The sequence below is a fragment of the Lepus europaeus genome, chromosome 18, assembly GCF_033115175.1.
Source record: "Lepus europaeus isolate LE1 chromosome 18, mLepTim1.pri, whole genome shotgun sequence".
Classification (NCBI taxonomy): domain Eukaryota; kingdom Metazoa; phylum Chordata; class Mammalia; order Lagomorpha; family Leporidae; genus Lepus; species Lepus europaeus.
The window spans coordinates 36,301,193-36,313,371 of NC_084844.1; the positions used below are offsets into that span (position 1 = coordinate 36,301,193).

The window sequence follows — 12,179 nt, forward strand, 5'->3', positions numbered from 1 at the left end:
CATTTTAGGGAATGCCAATAGTAAATGGGAGGAGGGGGGCAGCACTGTTGGTGCAGTGGGCTAAGCATCCACCTGCGGCGCTGGCATCTTATATGGCACTGGTTCTGTCCCGGCTGCTCCTCTTCCAATCCAGATCTCTGCTGTGGCCTGAGAAAGCAGTGGAGGATGGCCCAAGTGTTTGGATCCCTGCACCCACGTGGGTAGGCTCGGAGGAGGTTCCAGGCTCCCGCTTTCCATCAGCCCATTTCCAGCCACTGCAGCTATTTGGGGAGTGAACCTATGGATGGAAGACCTTTCTATCTGTCTCTCCCTCTCACTATTAACTCTACCTCTCAAATAAATAAAAATTTTTTAAAAGAAATAGTAAATGAAGGCCGGCGCCATGGCTCACTAGGCTAATCCTCCGCCTTGCGGCGCCGGCACACCAGGTTCTAGTCCCGGTCGGGGCACCGATCCTGTCCCGGTTGCCCCTCTTCCAGGCCAGCTCTCTGCTGTGGCCAGGGAGTACAGTGGAGGATGGCCCAAGTGCTTGGGCCCTGCACCCCATGGGAGACCAGGAGAAGCACCTGGCTCCTGCCATCGGAACAGCGCGGTGCACCGGCCGCAGCGCGCCGGCCGCGGCGGCCATTGGAGGGTGAACCAACAGCAAAAAGGAAGACCTTTCTCTCTGTTTCTCTCTACTGTCCACTCTGCCTGTCAAAAATAAAAATAAATAAAAATTAAAAAAAATAAAAAAAAGAAATAGTAAATGAGGATAATTGTAAAGACACAGAGGTCTCCTGTGTAAAGACCCTGAGACATGGAAAGTCCTGTACCTCTAATGACTTCAAAGGTGAGCAGGGTTGGCTGGTAAGCTGAGATAGTGAGATGGAGGGGAAAAATGCAGGTTTGAGGCACCAATTCGATGTCTACAAGATAGCCAAAATGTGGACTCAAGCTTCTAAGGCAATACAGGTTTGTTGCAATATTATCCCGGCATACCTCACTCACAAGGATAGGCATGTGACAAGCTGAGATAATGCTAGTACTACATCCTTGGCCACAAAAACTATCTCAAAAATGGGAAGGTAGCCGGCGCCGCGGCTCACTAGGCTAATCCTCCGCCTAGTGGCGCCGGCACACCGGGTTCTAGTCCCGGTTGGGGTGCCAGATTCTGTCCCGGTTGCCCCTCTTCCAGGCCAGCTCTCTGCTGTGGCCCGGGAGTGCAGTGGAGGATGGCCCAAGTGCTTGGGCCCTGCACCCCATGGGAGACCAGGAGAAGCACCTGGCTCCTGCCTTCCGATCAGCGCGGTGCGCTGGCCGCAGCACGCCGGCCGCAGCGGCCATTGGAGAGTGAACCAACGGCAAAGGAAGACCTTTCTCTCTGTCTCTCTCACTGTCCACTCTGCCTGTCAAAAAAAAAAAAAGGGGGGGGGGGGAAGGTGACCCAGACTCGGCCATCTAGATCTTCTAATGAATACTTTTTCCTCTTTGATCACATGGTGTAATCATAAATAAAACGAGTTTTGAGCAACAACTGCTCAACCTTATTAAAGAAGACAAAGTGAAGCAAGCATTCAGAGGCAAGTACTGACAAGTGGGGAAAGTGTAAACAATTCAAGCACCTATCCCTTACAGGTACATGAGTAGGTTTTTTTAATTGCCCTATAGGAACTAATATAATGGTCTCTCGATAAATTAAAAATAAAAGTACCATATAAGCCAGCAATTTCACTACTGGGCCCAAATGAATTGAAAACAGGGACAGAAAGACACATTTGTATGCTCATGTTCACAGCAGCATTATTCACAGCCAAGACATGAAAGAAATCCAAATGTCCACTGATAAATGAATGGGAACACAAAATGTGGTATTTAATACAACAGAATATTATTCAGACTTAAAAAGGGAATTCTTTTTTTTTTTTTTTTTGACAGGCAGAGTGGACAGTAGAGAGAAACAGAGAGAAAGGTCTTTCTTTTTGCCGTTGGTTCACCCTCCAATGGCCGCCGGCCGGCGCGCTGCGGCCGGCGCACCGCGCTGATCCGGTGGCAGGAGCCAGGTGCTTCTCCTGGTCTCCCATGGGGTGCAGGGCCCAAGGACTTGGGCCATCCTCCACTGCACTCCCTGGCCACAGCAGAGAGCTGGCCTGGAAGAGGGGCAACCGGGAAAGGATCAATGCCCCATCCAGGACTAGAACCCAGTGTGCTGGTGCCGCAAGGCGGAGGATTAGCCTAGTGAGCCGCGGCGCCGGCTAAAAAGGGAATTCTGACACGTGCAGCAACATGAGTAAACCGTAGGACATTATGTTAAGTGAAAAATGCAGTCATAAAAGGAAAAATACCATGATTTCACTTATGTGAGGTACTCAGAATACTCAAAATCACAGACAAAATAGCATGGAGGTTTCCTGAGACTGGGAGGAAGGGGAACACCAACACTTGTTGTTTGATGGTTTCAGAGTTTCAGTTTTCTAAGATGAAAACAGTTCCAGAGATTGGTTACACAACAATGTGAACACATAACACTACTTAATCATATACTAAAAGTGGTTAATGTGGTACATTTTATGCTATTTTTATGCTCTATGTATTTTTTTCCAAAATTAATTTTTTTCTAAGTCATTCTTTGAGAAGCAGAGACACAGCCTGACAGAGATCCCAGGACTGGGCCAGGGCTAGAACCTGGGAGCTCAATCAAGATCCCCTCACAAGAGTGGCAGAAACCCCATTAACTTGAACCATCACCATGGCCTCCAAGGGTCTGTGTTAGAAGGGAAGCTACAGTAAAGAGCCAGAGTTGGGAATAGAACCTAGTTACTCCGCTGTGGGACCATTAGGTAAAATGTCCATGCCCCGGTATTAACTTTTGTTAAAGATTCATGTGGCAGAGTGACCAAGAGAGAGGGGAAGACAGAGACGGTGTGAACTTCCATCTGGAGCTTCACTCCCCAGATGACTACAACAGCCAAGTAAGGGCCAGGCTGAAGGCAGAAACCAGGAATTCCAACCTGGTCTCCCACATGGGTGGTAAGAACCCAAATAATGTGCCTTCCAGGCACATTAGCAGGAAGCTGTGACGAAAGCAATGTACCTGGGATTCAAACTGGCACTTCAATATGGGATGCTGGTGTAGCAAGGAGAGGCTTAACCTGTTGTATCCCAAACCAAAACACCCAAGTTAAATTTTTTATTCTCCTTTTTTTTAAAGATTTTATTTATTTAAGAGGTAGAGTTATAGACAGAGAGAGGGAGAGACAGAGAGAAAGGTCTTCCATCCATAGGTTCACTCCCCAAATAGCCACAATGGCCTGCCAAAGCTGAGCCCATCCGAAGCCAGGAGCCTGGAGCTTCTTCCAGGTCTCCTATATGAGTGCAGGGGCCAAGGACTTGGGCCATATCCCACTGCTTTTCCAGGCCATAGCATAGAGCTGGATTGGAAGAAGAGCAACCAGGACAGGAACTGGCACCCATAAGGGATGGTGGCGCCACAGGAAGAGTCAGTCTACTATGCCACAGTGCTAGCCCCTTTTCTCCTTTTTACTTAAATCAATTACAGAAGAATAAAGAAGCCTATAAAATGTGAAAATTGACACTTAAACATAATACTAGACCTTGATATTAAAACTGGCCAGGTGGTGTCAGGGTAGTGATGCAGCAAGTTAAGCCACCACCTGCAACACCAGCATCTCATACAATGGGTTAGTTCAAGGGCTGATCACTTTATTTTTTTTTAAGATTTATTTATTTACTTGAAAGACAGAGTCTCAGAGAGGAGGAGAGATCTCCTATTTGCTGGTTCACTCCCCAAATGAGTGTTGCGAGTTTAGTCAACACCTGTGATGCCAGCATCCCATATGGGCACTGGTTCGAGTCCCAGTTGCTCCATTTCTGACCCAGCTCTTTGCTAACGTGCCAGAAAAGGCAGTAGAAGATGGCCCAAGTACCTGGGCCCCTGCCACCCATGTGGGATATACAGATGGAGTTCTAGGCTCCAAGCTTCAGCTTGGCCCAGTCCCAGCCATTGCAGCCATTTGGGAAGCGAACTAGTAGATGAAAGAAAATCTTCCCACCTCTTCCACCATTACACCACTACCCAACTCTGTCTTTCAAATAAATAAAAAAGTAAATCTTTAAAAACAAAAAAATGGCCAAGTACAGAACAGGAGGTGGTAGGAATTTCTCAGCACAGTTCTCGCACGGCACAGTCCCTCCAACGAAGACAGCCCTGGCCCGAACAGGGCATGTGTCCAGTGGAATATTCAATCTCAGCAGAAAAACGCAAAAAAGCTGGACAACAAAAGAATCAAGATTATGACCAAAAAGCTGCTGCCAAAGCTGCCTTACTGTGTACCTGCACCATCTGTAGGAAACCAATGCCAGACTGACAAGCAGCACTTAGGGAACAAGCAGCCTAAGGCTTCACTTGCTCCATCACTGACTGATGTTAAGGACACACAACTGCTTATGTATGAATTCATACACTTTTGTCTATTCTACTGTCTCCAACTGTAGGTAACAAACCTGCAGCTGCCTTCCTAACAAACTGCTGATCAGCAAAAGTGAAAGAAACACTCATTTTTATGCTGCTTCCTTTTGGGCTTCATGACAGAAAATTCTGTTTAAATGTACAGTTTGACTCTGATTTGGAAATCTGAAAGAGTGTGTTCTCATCCACTATGATGTCAGTGAGTGAGTAATGTGAGTAAACATGGGTTCACTCCCCAAATGCACCCAACAGCCAGAACTGAGAACTCAATCTAGGTCTTCAGCATGGGTAGCAGGAACCCAATTACTTAAGACACTACCACTATCTCCCAGGGTATGCATTAGTAGAAAGCTTAGGTCAGGAGCCCAAGCCAAGAGTCTAACTCAGGCACTCCAATGTGGGACACAAGTGACTGAAGCTAGACCAAATATCCACGCCCTCGGAGGGGTACCCTTTGTCAGATCCTACTCCAACCACAACAACTGTAAGCCATAATCAAGTGGACTACAGCATGGAGGCAAGCAGCCACTTAATAACGCCAGGCAGAAAACAGAGCTCTCAGAAAGCAAACGGGAGCAGAGTTCCATTCAAATGCTGTGATTTTTAAAGCGACTAACCACTAATAGAGTTGCTCTAAATAATACAGAATAACTTGAAACTACAGTGATCTAACAGGTTTCTAAAGTGTTTTCCCAGCAGTGGAAGATGGCCTAGGTGCTTGGGCCCCTACACCCATGTGGGAGACCCGGAGGAGGCTCCTGGCTTCAGATCGGCGCAGCTTCGGCCGTTGTGGCCATCTGGGGAGTGAACCATCGTACGGAAGACCTCTCTCTCTCTGCCTCTCCTCTCTCTGTATAACTCTGACTTTCAAATAAATAAATAAATCTTTTAAAAAAAGTGTTTTCCCTGAAAAATTCCACGTCCCACAAAGAGAAGCCTCAATACCTAATATAATCTCCAGGTACCCCTAAGTGTTCCACCATGAAGAAAGCAAAACTAGTGTAGCCATGATCAGAAGTCTTCTCTGGCATCTCCCCAGCTACCACAAGGAACTGCATAGAAGCTGCAGCAGGCACAGCCAGGGAAGGAAAGGCCAAGAAACTCTAAGCAGAAAAATGAGCCCTTGTTAGCTTTTCCCAGGGAGATGCTGGACACGCAGTCAGCAAACCTTACTTTCCCTTTCTCATACCCAAATTTTCACTACACTGTGACTATCTCACAGCTTGCCACACAAACACCTAAACTAAAAATCATTCTTGAGGAAAGAACACACAGAAAGAAACTTAACAAATGTTGTGATTAGGTATATGTGTGATCAAATATACTGATAAAACGTACTACAGCTTTAAAACATACAGATATGGAACATCCACAAATATATACACACTGTTAGGGTCAGACAAAACAAAAAGTATTACGTGGAAGCACTGAGAAAGTCCCCTAGCTAAGGACAGTGCAGGTTCCCCAGCCCTGCCCAGAAATGCAAATCACCTACCTGGGAAAACCTGTTGGATGATGGAGAAAAACTTAGCCTAACTGCGCAGACACTACAGTTACAAGCATTCCTCTTGGCTCATAGCCTACACTATAGCAGACAGCCTCTGGCTGTCCTGCCTAATACAAATTAATTCAGTTTATCTCCTCCAGAATATAGAAAATCCATTTCCAAATGGTAATTCGAGAAAGATATCAATCCCTTTAATATAAAATTCTTCCAGACGAAGCCTCCTACAGTCCCTAGATGTGGGCAAACAATTCTGGAGTGGATCACTCCTCTCTTCTCTGAGGCTCCACCACCCATGCTGGATCTCTGCAGCCAGGAACCTGGGACACCCCAAAACCCTGGTGGACCAACAATCTTAGGGAGGGCCATTGCAACACCCCTGTCCAGCAAAAAAGCAGCTCTGGAAGATGAGACCTTAGCCAAATGCCAAAGATTTGTCATTGTTGATCCATTGGGGTAGAATGTTTATGGCTGCTCCAGGGCACTGGGAAAGTTTCAAAGTTAAGGGGGGAGGAGGAGTGCAGGCTCCTGACCTTTGCCCAGAAACACAAATATCTACATGGGAAAACCTGTGGGTAATGGGGAAAACTCACTCTAACTAACAAGGGACCACTGCTACAAGTATACATTTCAAGCTGCAGTCCAGGATGGAGGAGACAGCCTCTAGCTACCTGCCCACTGGTGGCTTGCAGTGCAGGGAGGCAAGTCACCTCCTAGCTGTCCTGCCTGTCTGCTGCTCCTTGCAGTATGCTCAGTAACTCTAACTCTGCTCACTACATCTGACTGTTCTGGTGAATTCTTTCAACATCCACTACAGATGTCTCAATCAGTTGCTTCATGCAACAGCATACCCATAAAAATCCAAGGCCAAAGTGTCATATGATGTGATACAGAAAGAATGGAGTAAAGAACATGAGTATGCTCAACTATTTAGGAGGAAATCGTACAAATTCAAGAATTTAATAAATCAACTGGGTTAAGGATCCTATATTAAGGATACGATGGTAAGTTCAGTACGACAAATAATACTAAAATAATTTTCAAGAAGGATCCATATACATTTTCAGATGCAAAAGGATGGTTTGTGGTTGGGAGGGTGGTTATGGGAGGAAAAACCGATATAATCCAGAAGTTGTACTTTTGAAATTTACATTTATTAAATAAAAGTTTTCCAAAAAGATAATTAAAAATTAAAAAATAAAAGGTCTGCCAAACTGAAACTTACTTTTATCAGACCTTTCCAGAAATCAGGAAAGACTTAACAGCCACATTTCACAGACAATTCAATTTCAGTTCCCCGTTTTACCCGTTACGTTAAAAAAAAAAAAAAAGCTACCTGAAGTAACCAGTTATTTTTCTAATGTTCTATTTCTGAGACTCCATCTTACATAGGAAATAACTCTGGGGTCCGGCACTGTGCTGTAGCAAGTAAAGCCACTGCCGGCAGTGTCGGCATCCCATATGGGCACTGGTTCGAGTTCCAGCTGCTCCAGTTCTGATTCAGCTCTGTACTATATGCCTGGGAAAGCAGTGGAAGATGACTCAAGTGATTGGGCTTTTTGCATCTATGTGGGAGACCCAGAAGCAGCTCCTGGCTCCTGGCTTCAGTCTGGATTAGCCCTGGCCATTGTGGCCATTTGAGGAATGAACCAGTGGATGAAAGTCCTCTCTCTGTCTCCCCTTCTTTTTCTTTGCAACCCTGTTCTTCAAACAAATAAAATAAACCTTTAAAAATACTTTTAAATGACCAATCTAATTCTTATTCTTCGTGTTTTCTGCAACACTTTTCTGTTAATAAAACCAATCTCTTCTCTCAGCTCATTACAACACTTATTTATTTTATGGTATGAAGTGCTGTTCATTTCTAGAATCACAAATACAGTAAAACCAATAAAAAATTTTAAACTGATGTAATTTCGTCATTTAACATTAATAGGGGCCAACACTGTGGCTTACGCCACCACCTGTGACACCAGCATCACATGAATCTCATAAGAATAAGCACTGGTTCAAGTCCAAGCTGCTCCACTTCTGACCCAGCTCCCTGATAATGTGCTTGAGAAAACAGAAGGTGGCCAAGTGCTTACAAAACTTCCACCTACATGAAAGATCTGGGATGGAATTCCATGCTCCTGGCTTGGGCCTGGTCCAGCCCTTGGCCACTGCATCCATTTGGGGAGTGAATCAGCAGATGGAAGATTTGTCTCTCTCATTCTCTATCTCTCCCTCTCTCTCTGTAATTCTGCCTAATAAATAAATAATCCTTTTTTAAAAAAAAAATTGATAAAAAAGAAACAGAAAAAGAATTCACTAGTAAAGAATCTTAGACGTTAAAAGTGAAAAATACACCAATCCCAAAAAAGAAAATTCTGTATGACTCCACTTATCTGAGGTAACTAGACAAGTCATAGAGACAGAAAGTAGATCAGGGGCTTGTGGGAGTTGGGGGGGGGGGGTGGATGTAGAATCATTATTTAGCCGAGGGTATAGAGTTTGTTTTATAAGACGAAAAAAGGGAACTGATGGAGATGACTGTTGTACAACATTAGAAATATATTTAATACCTCAAAAGTACACACTTAGAAATGGTTAAGATGGTGTTTCATGTTCTATGCATTTTGCCACAATAAGTAAACAAAAAGCCTCAGAGGAGATAAAGACTCAAGAGGAAACAAACAAGTCACAGTATTTAAAATAGGAAATGTTAATACAGACAACTGGTAACTGCTTGTACTGGTGATGGGAGAGCTGAGAGCTGAACGAGGAACCGTGAGGCAACTATCCCATTAGCAACAGAACACCGCGACCCCACATCCAGGCTAGGGACAAGAAAGGAAAGCGGCGTGGTGGATCACCTGGCAGAAACTGGAACACGAGTGTGGTTGCCTATAGAAGCTAGCACCAGTGTAAATCCAGCTGTTGATATAAAGAATGAAAGAGAATACTACTCTCCCCTTCCTTACACCCTCCCACTCAGCTGCCAGGAGACATGGGAGCCTGGGAGACACTCAAGTGGCAGCTCCCTTTGAGAGAGGAGCAAGGAAAAGCAATGGAATGTATCTGAGTACAGACTGACCTTGGATTAACACAGAGTCTGCTCAGAAAAAAACAATTTGACTATCTGGAAAGTTCAACATTAACAATTACTTTGCAGTTATGAATTCTATACAATATACCAAACTGGAATTAATAACATCTTTTTGAGGAAAATTTTAACTCACTTGCAAATAACTAACTGGGACATTTAAAAATACTATGTTACAATTATTTTAAGACTTATTGTACCATATATTAATAGTTCAAAAAATTTCCATACTGTAGTTATGCTGACCTTAAAAAATGAATTTATGGGGCCTGTGCTGTGGCATAGTGGGTAAAGCTGCCACCTTCAGTGCCAGCATCCCATATGGACACCGGTTCAAGTCCCAGCTGCTCCACTTCCAATCCAGCTCTCTCCTATGGCCTGGGGAAGCAGTTGAAGATGGCCCAAGTTCTTGGGCTTCTGAACTCACATGGGAAATCTGGAAGAAGCTCCTGGCTTCAGGCTTCAGATCAGTGCAACTCAGGCTACTGCGCTCAATTGGGGAGCAGATGGAAGACCTCTGTCTCTCTCTCTCTCTGACTCTCCTCTCTCTGTGTAACTCTGACTTTCAAATAAATAACTAAAACTCTTTTTTAAAAAATGAATTTATTTTAAAAATTAAAAAGGTTAATTTAAAAGAAAATAATCCAACTAAAATAAAGGTTAGGCCAACCCGGAATCAGGTCAATACCAAACATTGAATTCATATATCCCAAAAAACTTAAAATCGCACCATTTAAGTCTGCATTTTCAAATCGGACCCAGACAATCTTCTCCTTTTCTTCTGTTACAGGTGTTCCACTGTAAGCCTGAAGAGTAAACAGCAATATTTTAGTACACGTATTTTAAAGCTTTCATATTACTGATGTTCATAACAAAGTGTGATAAAACCTGCACTACCCCTCTCTACTTTCAACAGCCCTACATCTTTGTAACTAGCTCATTTTGGAGTATTATGAGTCCCAAAAAATGTTATGAAGGATTCTGTCAACTTTGGACAAAAAAATTAATTCTAACCTATTAAAGAATTAATAGAGGGGCTGGCGCTGTGGTGCAGTGAGTTAATGCCCTGGCCTGAAGCTCCAGCATCCCATATGGGCACCAGTTCTAGTCCCGGCTGCTCCACTTCTGATCCAGCTCTCTACTGTGGCCTGGGAAAGCAATGGAAGATGGCCCAAGCCTTTGGGCCCCTGCACCCACATGGGAGACCTGGAAGAAGCTCCTGGCTCCTGGCTTCCGGATCAGCACAGTTTGTCATTGCGGCCATCTGGGGAGTGAACCAGTGAATGGAAGACCTCTCTCTCTCTCTGTCTCTACATCTCTCTGTAACTCTGTCTTTCAAATAAATAAAATAAATCTTTTTTTAAAAAGAATTAATAGAAACCCCCAACACTATAATCTCAATCTATAATGAAGAATCACTATCACTCAAAGGTACACAAAAAACTAAATCACCCCCTGCCTTGATTAACAAGTAAGGCAACTTAGGAAACTACCACCCTTATTCTGTTTAGTTCCCAGGTGTTTGGGATCAGGCAATAACACTGTTTATTCAGTCTCATATCTAGTTTGCAGACCCAACCTATCAGTGACCTGCAAGGGTCACAAAGATATGCATTAATGCTAGAGTGTCAACCGTAATCAAAAGGAGTCATCACTACATAAAGCACAGGTTTTTACATAGATTTTTTTAAAAAACTTGTATATATTTCAAAACCTTTAATTATCAACAGTTGCAATTTTTTTGGCAATTATAAAGTGGTTCTAAGCTTACAGAACAATTATGTAATATAACCTATATCAAAAGAATACAAAACTTTCTTGGTAGGGCCAGGGCTGTACTGCAGCAGATTAAGCCACTGTCTGCAGTGATGGCATCCCATATGGGTGCCGGTGGGAGTCCTACCTGCTCCATTTCTGATCCAGCTCCCTGCTGATGAACCTGGGAAAAGTGGTGAAGGGTGGCCCAAGTGCTTGGGCCCCTGTATCCATGTGGCAGACCACGGCACCTCCTGACTCCTGGCTTCACCCTGCCCAAGGCCTGCCCTGGCTGTTGCAGCCATTTGAGGAGTGAACCAGCATATCAAAGATCTCTCTCTCTCTCTCTCTCTCTCTCTCTCTCTTTTCTCTCTCTCCCTCTCCCTCTCTGTATCTCCGCCTTCCAAATAAATTAATACATCTTTAAAAAAAAAAAAACTATCCTGGCACTAGCACTGTAGCATAGTTGGTTATGCCAAGGCTTGACATATCCACATACCATATTTGAGCACCAATTTCAGTTACAACTGCTGTGCTTACAATCCAGCTTCTTACTAATGCACCTGAGAAGGATTGAAGAATGGCCCAAGTGCTTGGGCACCTGCCACTCATGTAGGAGACCAGGGTGGAATTCCTGGCTCCTATCTTCAGCCTGGCCCAGCCCAGGCTGTTGTGGTCATTTGGGGAGTGAACCAGCAAATGGAAGATTGATCTCTGTTCTTTCTTTCTCTCTCTCTCTCTCTCTCTCTCTCTCTCTCTCTCTCTCTCTCTGTGTGTGTGTGTGTGTGTGTGTTGTGTGTGTGTCTCCCTTTCTCTTACCCGCTCCATAGCTCCCTTGGGCTCTGCCTTTCACATAATTTTTTAAAATATCACTAAAAGGGAATGCGCTGTGAAGCAGTGGGTAAAGCTGCTGCTTGGGATGCCCACCTGCATCCCCTGTCAGAGTGCCAGCTCAAGTCCTGGGTCGTCTGCTTCCTGCTAACATGACTGCTGGCAGCAGATGACAGCCCAAGTACTCGTGTTCCTGCTATCCATGTGGGAGATCCAGATGGAGTTTCTCACTCCTGGATTCTGCCTGGCCCAGCCCTGGATGTTGCAGGCATCTGGAGAGTGAACCAGTGAATAAAAGACTTCTCTCAGAGAGCTGCATCCTGGCACAGCAGGTTAAGCCACTACCTGCAATGCCAGCATCCCATATGAGAGCCAGTTTGAGTCCTGGATGCTCCACTTCCTATCTGGCTCCCTGATACTATTTCTAGAAAAGCAGTGCAATATGGCCCAAGCACTTAGGCCCCTGTCACTTGGGAGATCCAGATGGAATTCCTGGCGCCTGGCTTTGGCCTGACCTCGCCCCAGCCATTGCTGCC

The 12,179-nt window shown here is 44.7% G+C and overlaps 1 protein-coding gene across 6 annotated transcripts in view; it reads right to left on the minus strand.

Annotated features, from left to right (window-relative positions):
* BCAS3 (BCAS3 microtubule associated cell migration factor) overlaps positions 1–12,179 on the minus strand; it is a 602,204-nt gene that overhangs the window by 574,441 nt on the left and 15,584 nt on the right. For all 6 annotated transcript variants that reach the window (XM_062215515.1, XM_062215514.1, XM_062215517.1 and 3 more), the window contains exon 4: positions 9,788–9,863. In XM_062215515.1, coding sequence (XP_062071499.1) covers positions 9,788–9,863 — 76 coding nt within the window. The remainder of the gene's footprint in view (positions 1–9,787; positions 9,864–12,179) is intronic.